Genomic DNA, 12,863 nt, shown 5'->3' with positions numbered 1-12,863 from the left:
TTTATTCTGTTCCTAAGTATGCAGGAGAGCTGCTTGTGTTGACCTCTATACTTGACGACACCTACGTGAGAGGAGGTGAGAATGTTATGATCGTACTCTATCCAAGGTAGTTGCTCACTCCAGATGACCTGATTGGAGGCTGAGAGTGGCCTTTAGTTCTGGGTTGGCGTGCTCAGTTTGTCCAAACTATGGATGAAAACTGCATGTGGTGAGTGGTTGAGCCATCTCTAGATCTGTGAGGAGTTTGGATAAGGCTAGAAAGTGGGCAGCTTTTGAGAAACAATCTATGATTGTTGGTATGACTGTGTTACCTGCCGATGGAGGAAGTCCTGTAATGAAGTCGAGGGCGCCAGGGATTGATAAATGTTGGAGCAGACCAGAAGGTGACTTATTCACCAGTTTGTTTTTGGTGCAGGTGGAGCAGGTGGTCACATACTCCCCAGTGTCCTTAGGCAGAGGGGGCCACCAGAAGAAATGTTGGAGGAAGGTTTTGGTGTGATGGACCCCGGGGTGACAGATAAGCTTGGCAGTGTGCGCCCAATTCACCACCTGGGAATGGATGGAAGTGGGAACAAAGAGGTGTTGGGCGGCCTGGTCCCGGGATCTGCTTCCATTCACTGTCCTTCACGGACCACCAAGATCTAGAAACTGGAGAGGAGGAATAGCCGAATGATGCTGGCAGCCCCGTTATATATTTTTCCATGGCCTCCCTTTCGGGTTGCGACAAATTGCATGATCTGCTGGATAGAAGCAGCCCCCCGTAGAGGAGGTCGTAAGGTCTGAGCGGAGGTAGCGACAGCACTCTACCTTTTCTAAATACCTCTGCCATGTCATGGTAGACTGCAGGTACTATGTAACAGATCAGGCTTTTTGGGGAGTGAGACTTATTTCCGGCAGTGAGACTTGGCTGTGGGACTTGGCAGACTTAAGGCATCTCAAGTGACATTCCCCTCCCGGACGATCTGATATCCTCGTGTTGGTGTTGTTCATCATCATAAATAATGTTGTTCCAGGTTCAACATTGCAAGTGACCAATCACCTTCTCCTGACGTCATCCGCGACCTCGAAAAAAATAAACGCCTTCAAAAAATTTACTTCACTTGCGAGAAGAGAAACCACCTCTGCAAGGACAGTATGTATAATGCTTACCGTTTATTAAAGAAAAGTATCCTGAAATGCAAAGATTTCAAGTTCCTGGATCGGTGGACAGAAGCGGTTTCTCTTCTGTGTGCGTGGCCTGGATTGATTACAAGAAGGCCTATGACTCAATGCCCCACAGCTGGATACTGGAATGCCTAGAATTGTACAAGATCAACGGGACCCTAAGAGCCTTCATCAGGAACTCAATGGGGATGTGGCGTACAACACTAGAGCCCAACTCCAAGCCCATAGCACAAGTTACCATCAAGTGCGGGATCTACCAAGGAGATGCTCTGTCCCCACTGCTGTTCTGCGTAGGCCTGAACCCCCTCAGTGAGATCATTAACAAGACTGGCTACTGTGAGATTATTCTGTTATTATATGTTACCTTATATATGTAATCAAAGTAATTGAATTAGAATACTGCTGTAGATCATATTATACCCTTTAATATAGAGTGTGTGATCTGTATGTAGTTTAGTTCTCATTATACTTTTGAGTTAAAAGAACATTTTCACTTATTAGTTTATTAGATAAGTGTGCATCACTCTGTATCCTTGATCTTCTGTGAATGTCTCATACTGTGTTCTTGACATGTTTTATTGCTGAATCATAAACAGAAGGAGACTTTGTGTCTAGAGCAGAGGAGCAATGAGCCAAGGTCATAACTTAGGCGCCGTAAGGGAGAAAGAATGTGAATGTTTGGGCTTTTACGACTAGGTGGGGGCCACTAGCGGCTATAAGAAGCTGAGTAACACGTCACCATTTCGAGACTGCTGTGACCCTCTTCATGCATGTCTCCCCATCATTATGGTTCTAAATGCTCTTTGTGTTGAATTGTATGGAAATAAATGATTGTTGATTGAGCATTTATACACCGAGTATTGTCCTTCCTTCAGCCCAAAGATCAAAAGAATTGGGAGATTTCAACACTACGGATACCGACTACGGAACGGAGCAGTTGTCAGCCACCTCCTGTACATGGATGACATCAAGCTGTATGCCAAGAGTGAACGAGACATCGATTCACTGATCCACACTACCAGGCTATACAGCAATGACATTGGAATGTCGTTCGGACTGGAGAAGTGTAGTCAGATGGTAACAAAGAGAGGGAAGGTAGTCAGAACTGAGGGGATTGAACTACCAGAAGGCAACATTGCAGACATAGAGGACAGTTACAAGTACCTGGGGATCCCGCAGGCGAATGGGAACCATGAAGAGGCCGCTAGAAAAGCTGCAACCACCAAGTACTGCAGAGGGTCAGGCAAGTCCTGAGGAGTCAGCTGAATGGTAAGAACAAGATCCGGGCCATCAACACGTACGCCCTGCCCGTGATCAGGTACCCTGCTGGGGTAATAGGCTGGCCAAAGGAGGAGATAGAAGCCACTGACATAAAGACAAGAAAGCTCCTTACCATGCATGGAGGATTTCACCCCAAGTCCAGTACCCTGAGGGTGTATGCTAAGCGGAAGGAAGGGGGCCGGGGACTGGTGAGTGTCAGCACCACAGTCCAGGATGAGACAACGAACATCCAAGAATACATTGGGAAGATGGCCCCAACTGACCGAGTGCTCAGTTAATACCTCAGGCAGCAGAAACCCAAGAAAGAGGAGGGAGACGAGGAACCATCATGGAAGGACAGGCCCCTGCACGGTATGTACCACCGGCAGATAGAGGAGGTGGCTGATATCCAGAAAACCTACCAGTGGCTGGACAAAGCTGGACTGAAAGACAGCACAGAGGCACTAATCATGGCAGCACAAGAACAAGTTCTGAGTACAAGATCCATAGAGGCTGGGGTCTATCACACCAGGCAAGACCCCAGGTGCAGGCTGTGTAAAGATGCCCCAGAGATAATCCAGCACATAACAGCAGGGTGCAAGATGCTAGCAGGCAAGGCATACATGGAACGCCATAACCAAGTGGCCGGCATAGTGTACAGGAACATCTGTGCCGAGTATAACCTGGAAGTCCCGAGGTCAAAATGGGAGATGCCCCCAAGGGTGGTGGAGAATGACCGAGCTAAGATCCTGTGGGACTTCCAGATACAGACGGACAAAATGGTGGTGGCTAACCAACCGGACATAGTGGTGGTAGACAAACAGAAGAAGACGGCCGTAGTGATCGATGTAGCGGTTCCGAATGACAGCAATATCAGGAAGAAGGAACACGAGAAGCTGGAGAAATACCAAGGGCTCAGAGAAGAGCTCGAGAGGATGTGGAGGGTGAAGGTAACGGTGGTCCCAGTGGTAATTGGAGCACTAGGTGCGGTGACTCCCAAGCTAGGCGAGTGGCTCCAGCAGATCCCGGGAATAACATCGGAGATCTCTGTCCAGAAGAGCGCAGTCCTGGGAACAGCTAAGATACTGCGCAGGACCCTCAAGCTCCCAGGCCTCTGGTAGAGGACCCGAGCTTAAAGGATAAACCGCCCGCAGGGGTGTGCTGGGTGGTTTTTTTTTTTCTATTACATATTGTCATGATCCAAGCAGCCAGGAACACACAGACACAAATGTAATCTTCAAAAATGGGTTTATTATACCCCCAAAAAGGACAAGATGATTACAAAAATTCAAAATAACAAAAAATAAAATTTTTAAGAACCAAGTGGGCCCATAAAAGAGGTTAACTTAACAGACCGCTACTCAAAAATCACTTAACAAAAACATAACTCAACAAACTGACCTGCCCAAATGAGAAACAGCTCCAGTTATATAGCAAATGAATAAACCATTATATACACCAAAGGTGAAAACTAAAGAGATAACAGATAACCATCATTCAAGAAGAACCCCATTCCCCCTGCATGATCACAATAGATGGTCCAGTCCACTTTATTGGCTTCTGCATTTAACCCTTTAGAGCCGATCGGAGCGGGCACGCTCTGTTTTGCGTAACTATTTTTAAATCCCGGTAGCACTGCAACCACGTAAGCTAGCGCAAAAATTTTTTTTGCATATGAAACCGGAGGAGTTGTACTTACATCTAATGCCATCAGCTTGTCCTAGGTCACGGTTTCCTTCCACATAAAGCTTTGCAAAAACTGCATAAAAAGCGCTTGCAGGAACAAAAACATAATATTCCAGAACAGAGCGTTCTCACTCCCGAGGCGTAACATGTCGACGTTTTGTCACGTCCCGCGGCGTTCCTGAGGAACGCGAAAGGAGACCTTCGGCGTTCTTATGGTACGCGGCGGGTTATGGCTGGAATCCAGTGCAATGACGCTCCCGCGGTAATAGACGTTCCAGCCCTGTATTCCAGCCCTAAACCTAACCTTATCCCTAGCCCTAACCATAACCTTATTCCAGACCGTAACCAGGACTTTAATGATGTTAAATAGCGTGTTTCTAAGCGATTTGAAGAAAAAGAGCGAACATGTGTAGGTTCAGTCCAGACGGTTCTCATATTTCCTCTTTTTCCGAGGTCGTCATTTAGGAACGTGGTGGGTAGCCGAAAACGTAATATGGTGACGATTTGTCACCTAGCGTAAAATGTTACGCTTTGGGAGTGAGAACGGGTTGTCCAGAAACACGCTTTGCCGATCCGATCAGCTGTTCATAACACTTCCTACGTTGGAATAAATGTCAGCGCGAACTTTTGCATTTCCGCCATTACCTGCCCGAAACCGGAAGTGACGTCATTTTCGCGGAAATGTACTCTTTTTTACCATCAGGGCCTCAGGGCCTATACTGGTCTTTTTAAAAGTTATCTTTGACTTTATGACTTTCTGTGTCGTTTCTGGGATGCTTAGGACTCATATTGCACTGCTGGAAATAGTTTATTTTGATGCATATGCTGCTTTTTTGCAAATTTGCAGTATAATATTTATTTTCGTTTTTCCTGCAGTATATAAAAATTGGTGTATTTCAAAAATAAAACTATGAAGACACTCAAAATAAATTTCCTGTGGTGGGAAACTATTTTGAGCAACTTTTTTGTATTTACAGTTTTGAGGGATAAACCTCTTAAATTTCTCTAACTACAAATATATGTTAAAAAAGCAAAAACGATTTTCAATTTTTTTGTAGTTTATTGCACTTTTTTGCAATTTATGTAATTACTATACACTTAATGAATACATATTATTAAAATCTGGGCTATAATGGTTGTATTGATGTACAGCAACTTGAAATGCTCCCAAAAATGGCTCCACAGCATGTAAAAATATAATATAAGCTCTGGCGGACTTGGTTCTATGGTAGGTCTTAAAGGGTTAAACCAGCTCCACCCTCAGCCTCCTCTTTCAGCCAAACTAGGAAGGACTGGAGCGGAGGTCAGGTAACTCAGAAAGAGCAGAAATATAATCAATATAACATACCTATATAAAATAACAAACAATGCAAAGCAAAGTCTATGCCACCATTTGGGCTATAGCTTAGTGCTGTCATGCATTACAGGTAAACTCAAAATATCAAATTAGTTAACTTATGATCACAGAAACTTTAGAGCATAACGTAAACATAAGACAAAAGACCAAATGAATATTACCTAAGTATCTCAGTTGTGTGGTTGCATGCATCCATCACACACTCCCCCCCTTTAGCAGTGAGCTGGAACAGCGAGAGAGATAGTCCGCTGTGCAGTTGTTCTTGCCTGCGATATGCTGAATGGTAAAACGGAATGGCTGCATCGCAAGGTACCATCTGGTGATTCGTCCATTCGTATCCTTCATTTTCTCCAACCACTGGAGCGCCTTGTGGTCAGTTTCCAGTGTAAATTCCCGGCCTAGGAGGTAATACTTGAGGGAATCAAGTGCCCACTTGATTGCTAAAGCCTCTTTTTCCACCGTTGAGTATCTCATCTCTCTTGGGAACATTTTACGGCTAATGAAAGCCACTGGGTGTCACTCATTGGGCGGTCCCTGTAGAAGAACAGCCCCCAGACCCCTGTCAGAAGCATCAGTTTGAAGAATAAAAGGTTTCTCAAAATCTGGGGTATACAAGACTGGAGTCTTACTGAGGGATGCATCCATCACACATATATTACATGCTGTTGAAATCTCCCAATTCTTTGAAACTTTGGGCTGAAGGAAGGACAATACTCGGTGTATTTATGCTCAATCAACAATCATTTATTTCCATACAATTCAACACTTAAGAGCATAAGGACCATCATGATGGGGAGACCTGCCTGCAGAGGGTCACAGCAAGTCTCAAAATGGTGACGGGTTACACAGCCTTTTATACCTCCTAGCGGCCCCCATCTAGTCGTAAAAGCCAAAACATCACATTCTTTCTCTGTTACAGCGCCTAAGTTATGACCTCGGCAGTTGTTTCTCTGCTTTCTGTAAGGTGGGGGTGTGGAATGTGGTCTGTCTATCTCCCCTGTCTTAGACACAGAGTCTCCTGCTTACAACCTTCTCTTCATGATTCAACAATTAAGCATGTAATACATTCACAGCAGATCAAGGATACAGAGTGATGCACACTTATCTAATAAACTAATAAGTGAATATGTTCTTTTAACTCAAAAGTATAATGAGAACTAAACTACATACAGATCACACACTCTATATTAAAGGGTATAATATGATCTACAGCAGTATCATACTTCAACTACTTTGATTACATATATAAGGTAACATATGATAACAGAATAATATCACAATGCATAGGTTATTACAGCTTAGTATGAGTAAGGAAATATGATGTCCATATACAGGAAAAAGGGTTATATAAAACATCTTGTTTGAACAGTACATGGTATACACTTAAAAACACACAATAAGAGAACTTTATCTGAATGTAATATAGATATAAGAAACTACTTATATACTGTTTAAGATTTAGATGATTTTTAATTATGGTAATAATAAAATAGTAATATTACTATTACAATACAATACAATAACTAATCTATAAAATTTGCATTAGTCAGTAACCAAAGTCAAATAAGATTATAATACACATTTTTAGTATGGCTACGATAACTTGAAAATTAGCTAATTATAATTTTTAACATGTAAATTATCTGCTGTACAAGGAAATGTCTAGACTGTAGAGAAGTCAGGCCTTTGAACTTGAATCACAAAGGAAATGACCGCACTTCCAACATCCGTTTTGACACATAAGACGCGATGACAAAACAACCTTCTGAGGTGTTGAGAGATTTCTTTCATTTTCAGTCCATATACAATTGGATTAAAGAGAGGATGATACAAAACCACTTGTAAAGTCATTATGAAACGTGTATTTTGAGATAAATCAATTTCCAGTCGAGCTATAATTATATCATACGAACATAAACATGTGAAGCTGATCAAAACGAGCAGGTGAGGTAAACAGGTCTGTGCAGCTTTTTTCCTGACCTCTCTGCAGCTTCGATAGCATATTATAAATATTTTTGTGTATGTAAACATTATGAAAAGCAAAGGAAGAAATACAGTGTTAAACAGAATAAACACACCATACATTAAGTAGTATGTTTTGGGGGTTGCACAATAAAGCTTGGAAATTGCATTGTTACAAAAAATTCCATTCAAAGTGAAACTGCAGATTTGTGAGTTGTTGCTGAATACAGCAGATGGCACAAGCTGACAAGCAGGCAGAAGCCAAGCTAAAACTAACAAAACTGTGACAGTTGTTTTTCTCATAATAGTATGATATTGCAAAGGTTTAGATATGGACACATACCTGTCATATGCCATGGATGCCAAGAGAAAGAACTCTGAACCAGTTAAAGAGTAATAAATAATTCCCTGAAACCTGCATAGTGAGTGAGTTGTAATCTGCCTCTCAGATAAAAAGTCCATTAATAGTTTGGGGTAGATATTTGTACTGAACACAACAGAGTTGAGCAACAAAGCTGCAATGAAAACATACATAGGCTCATGGAGGCTTTTCTTAATCCAGATGAGGCAAACTATGGTTGAATTACTGCAGAGTATTAGAATATAAGCAGTAAACATAATAGCAAAATACAGAAATTTGTATTTTTCCAATTCAACGTGCCCACCAAAAGTTATATATGTCACATTAAATTCATCATGCATTTGCTCCATGAAACTAAATGTCAAATAAAGCAAACTAAATAAAAAAGTCAAAATATCACCTCCCCACCCAAAAACAGAGCCAGTGAAAACCTTTTACGACTTCAACAATTGAGATTGTTATATTTTACATTTGACTAACTTCAATCATTCAGTGATAGAATTAAAAATGCAACAGTCAGACTGTACAACAGGGAGAACAAATGAGATGAAATCAGCATTTCATACAAATGTAAGATACCAGACTATGAGAACCACTGTTGTTTCAGGACTGAGAAAGTGAATTATTACAGTAAGTGGAACGACCTTATGATTTCTTTTTTTTCTCTGTGGATCTCATTACATCAACTGAGCTACTAGCTCATGTGACCATTTCCATGCAACCCTAGAGGCCATAACCTGAAGGCCTTGTTAGTACAAATGTTCTCTTAACATTTTACTTTCTTAGTTGGCCTAGCATTTGGATCTATTAGAGCTTCAACTCTTGTACGTTTTCCACAAGTGTTTATGGGAATTATTTGCCCTTCATGCAGAAGCCTATTGTTGAGGTCAGACACTAATGTTGGACAAGAAGGCCTTGCAGAAATGGCAAATTTGGATAGCATAAAATTGTCCAAATGTCTTAGTATTCTGAAAAAGTAAGAGTTCCTTTCAATTAAACTATGTGTTTGCTGAAACCCTGCAAAGTATTACAGAATTCTTTTCTTCATAACGGAGTCGCAATACTTTTAGTAATATTATTTTAATAAATACGTCTTTCTATATCTAACAGGTTAGATTGCACACAATATGTGGATTTATATGGTGGACATATTTGGAATAAATCAGCAATTCTCTGGATAAATTCCATGACCTCCTGAATTTATGAACATTATGCTATGTTTCTGTTCTGTGTGCTTTGTAAATTCACATTTTTTTCTTGCAATTGTATTACTATTCTTTCATATACTGTACATAGTAAGATATAATACAAAGCGATATTTATAATTATGTTTATATTCATACTTTTTTCTTTGTCTTTATGTTATTTTTAATAGTTGTGCTTTATTAGGCTGTTTTTATAATATTTTATTTTGGCCTCACACTACCTGCTCTATTTCATATTTCTGGCCCTTTTGTTTTTCTATTTCGGAAGCACTTGTGGTTACACTTCCCTTCAGTGTTTTATTTATCTTTCAGTTATTAACAATACAATTCTTGACCCCTGACTTTTGTTTTTGTTCTTCATGTAATTAAGAGCAGGCACAGTGTTATGGTCCGGGGTCGCCTTTACCCGCCCCTGTTGCTTGTCTTGTGTTTCTATGGTGTATTGATAGTCATGTGCTTTTGTGCTGAGGTGTTTTTTCTGTTATCAAACTGTTCTCCCACTAGGAGCTCAGTCTGAGTGGAGTTTTTTTTTCTCCTCCTCTTACCTCATGTAGTGTATTTTCGTTGTTTTTTCCTATCAGCCTACCTTTCTGACATGTCTGCCCAATGTGATGTTTGTGTAAAGTTGGTCAGAAGGTTCCTTTGTAAGTGCGCATGCGCCATTAGCGTGCTGCCTGCTGTAACCCTAATTTCCCTCGGGATGAATAAAGTATTCTGATTCTGATTCTGATTTTGATCTCTAGGTTGTGTTTGGTCTGCACTTTGAGTTCACGTCTGTCTCCCGAGTCTGCACTTTGGGTCCTTTTCCTGCCTGCAAACAGCCGTTTCATAATACTTTGTTTGTGTCCCTGAGTTTGTGTTGTAAAATAGTCTGTGAGTTTCCTGTTTTACTTTGAAGGTTTGTGTCTCGTTGTGTCTAACTAGGTTCAGCTGTGTTCCCCTCTGGTGTGTCATTCCCTCGTTACCTTGCGTGTATTTGTCGTGTGTGTCTTCCTGTGTTCCTTGATGGTTTGTGTGATATCATAAGACTAAGGAACCACGGAGACCATGTTTAGCTCACGGTTACTTCTTTATTAATAAGAGAACCGGGACATGCGCCCCACAGACTGAAAGCTCTCCAACAACTGTTGCCCCCTGGTGGACAAATCCCTGCCACAACATAACATTCCTCCCCCCTTAAACTGGAACTACTCTGTAGTTTTAATCACTACAGAAAATACCCATAAACAAAAACTTCACCTTTATAAAAATGCAACAACCCCGTCCCCAGCCTTTATTGAAATTTCACTCCGTAATAATGAACCTTTAGTCCAACAGTCTTAGGTCAACCTATAACAGTTCACCGTAATCACGGCACAAAGTCTCTCAGGTGCTCCGGCGGTCTCTTGGTTCTTTGCGATCGCCGTAACCCAGTGGCAGGTGATTCAAGTGAATCACTACTCTCCATATGTGGCTTCACCACTGGTGTAACTTGCACCTCCATGTGTCTCTCATCCTCGTCTCCTGTCTCAGCGCTGATGTTTGGGGCTGCTTTTGGGGGCTCGCCTGGGTGGCCTTCAGGCATTCCTGCTGCCAGGCACAGCTCCAGGCGGGCAAACAGCTGATTGACGTGACGCCTCACCACTGTCCCATTGCCCAGCATCACCAAGAAGGAAACAGGCCCCGTCATCTCCTGTATAAGTCCTGGTATCCATTTGGGTCCTCTGCCATAGTTTTTGGTATATACTGTGTCTCCAATAACAAACATGCGCACCTTGGCATGTCTATCATGATACAGTCTTTGGCTATCTTGTTTTGCTGTCACTTTCTGTTTCAAGTCAGGGTGTATGAGATCAAGAGTACACCTCAACTTCCGGCCCATCATCAACTCAGCGGGAGACTTCCCTGTTGTGGACTGTGATGTGATTCTGTAACTAAACAGAGCCCTGTTTAACTTGGTTGTCAGTGTGTCTCCAGTACTCTTTTTCATGAGTTCTTTGAACGTTTGCACTGCTCTTTCTGCTAACCCATTGGATGCTGGGTGATATGGAGCGGAGGTGACGTGAGTGATTCCGTTCTTTGCCATGAACTCTTTAGTTTGTGCACTTACAAAACACTGGGCATTATCTGAGACCACCATCTCAGGAAGGCCGTGCGTGCTGAAACAGTTTCTCAGGCAGTCTATGGTTGCAGCTGCTGTAGCGGATGGAACTGGATACACATTTAACCATTTGGAGTGGGTGTCCACTATTACTAAGAACATTTTACCCAAAAATGGGCCTGCATAATCGATATGTATCCTTCTCCAGGGCTTTTCTGGCCACTCCCAGGGGTGTAGTGGTGCCTCTTCCGGCCTGTGTCTATGTTCTTGACATGTACTGCAGGACCTCACCTTGTCTTCAATGTCATTCTCCATATGCGGCCACCACATGTAGCTTCTGGCCAGGCCCTTCATGCGGCTCATTCCTGGGTGTGACTGATGTAGCTGTTCCAAAAGGGGGCGTCGACCTCGTTCTGGTATCACCACCCTCGCCCCCCACAGCACACACCCATCCTGCACACTCAGCTCCTGTTGTCTCTGTTTGTAGGGCAGAAAATTAGGATGCTGCGTAGTGGGCCATCCTCTCAAAGCATACTCACGCACTCTGGAGAGTATGGGATCTTTGGTTGTCCATCTTTGCAGCTGCTCAGATGTCATCACGCCCTCATGGTCCTGATCTACCATCAACACTTGGTCCTCAGCTGCCACCTCTTTAGGGAGGTTCTCTGGAAGAGGGAGACGACTCAGACCATCAGCATTACTGTTATTTTTGCCTTCTCTGTATTTAATGACATACTCATAGGCTCTTAATAACACCGCCCATTGCATGATCCTCTGTGACGCCATCTGAGGGACAGCCTTCAGCTCATGGATCAAACTTATCAATGGCTTATGATCTGTGATAATCATGAACTTCCTGCCGTACACGTACTTATGAAAATACTGTACACCAAATATTACAGCCAATCCTTCTTTATCCAGCTGTGAGTAGTTCTTTTCTGCTGCATTCAGGGTACGCGATGCAAACCCAGTGGGTTTTTCCTGACCATCTGGCATGCAGTGAGCTAGTACTGCTCCCACTCCATAGGGGGACGCATCGCAAGAAAGAATTAAATCCTTTTGCTCATCATAGTGTACCAATACACTGCTTGATTGCAACAGTTCCTTTGATTTGCAGAAAACCTTCTCCTGTGCTGGTCCCCAACACCATGGTTCCCCCTTTCTCAGAAGCTTGTGCAGTGGGGCCAACAGTGTGGACAAATTTGGCAAGAACTTATTATAGAAGTTCAACAACCCCAAATAAGCTTTGAGCTCTGTCACTGATTTTGGGGGTGGCGCCTCCTGCACTGCTTTCACTTTTGCTGGCACTGGATGTAAACCGGTCTTATCCACCCGATGTCCTAAAAATGTCACTTCCTTCTCCATGAATTGACATTTGCTCCTTTTTAAGCGCAGGCCCGCCTCCTCCAAGCGCTGCAGCACTCCATCCAGTGTTTGAAGATGTTCTTTGTCATTCTTTCCCATCAGGATGATGCCATCCAGATACACTGCGACATTGGTCAGACCTTGCAACACACTCTCCATGGTGCGCTGAAAAATGGCAGGACTTGAACTCACACCAAATGGCAACCTGGTGTATGTAAACAAACCCCTGTGTGTGTTCACTGTGACATACTTTCTAGATTCCTTATCAAGTAGAACCTGTTGATATGCGTGACTCATATCTAGCTTGGTGTATTTTTCTCCTCCCGCCAGCCCCGCTATGGGGTATTGTTCTACAGGCGACACCTTGTTAACAGTCAGTTTGTAGTCACCACAAATTCTGGCGCTGGAGTCTGGGTAAAATGG

The 12,863-nt window shown here is 42.8% G+C and overlaps 1 protein-coding gene across 1 annotated transcript; it reads right to left on the bottom strand.

Annotated features, from left to right (window-relative positions):
• Nucleotides 1-7,129: 7,129 nt before the first annotated feature.
• LOC101485784 (olfactory receptor 13C2-like) lies at nt 7,130-8,131 on the bottom strand. Its single transcript, XM_004566336.1, has one exon. It carries the CDS (start codon nt 8,129-8,131, stop codon nt 7,130-7,132), a length of 1,002 nt encoding a protein of 333 aa, XP_004566393.1.
• Between the last annotated feature and the right edge of the window lie 4,732 nt (nt 8,132-12,863).

This window comes from Maylandia zebra, linkage group LG16 (genome assembly GCF_041146795.1).
Source record: "Maylandia zebra isolate NMK-2024a linkage group LG16, Mzebra_GT3a, whole genome shotgun sequence".
Classification (NCBI taxonomy): Eukaryota; Metazoa; Chordata; class Actinopteri; order Cichliformes; family Cichlidae; genus Maylandia; species Maylandia zebra.
The sequence above is the reverse complement of the archived record's forward strand: the minus strand, read 5'-3'. Positions and strand labels throughout refer to the sequence as shown.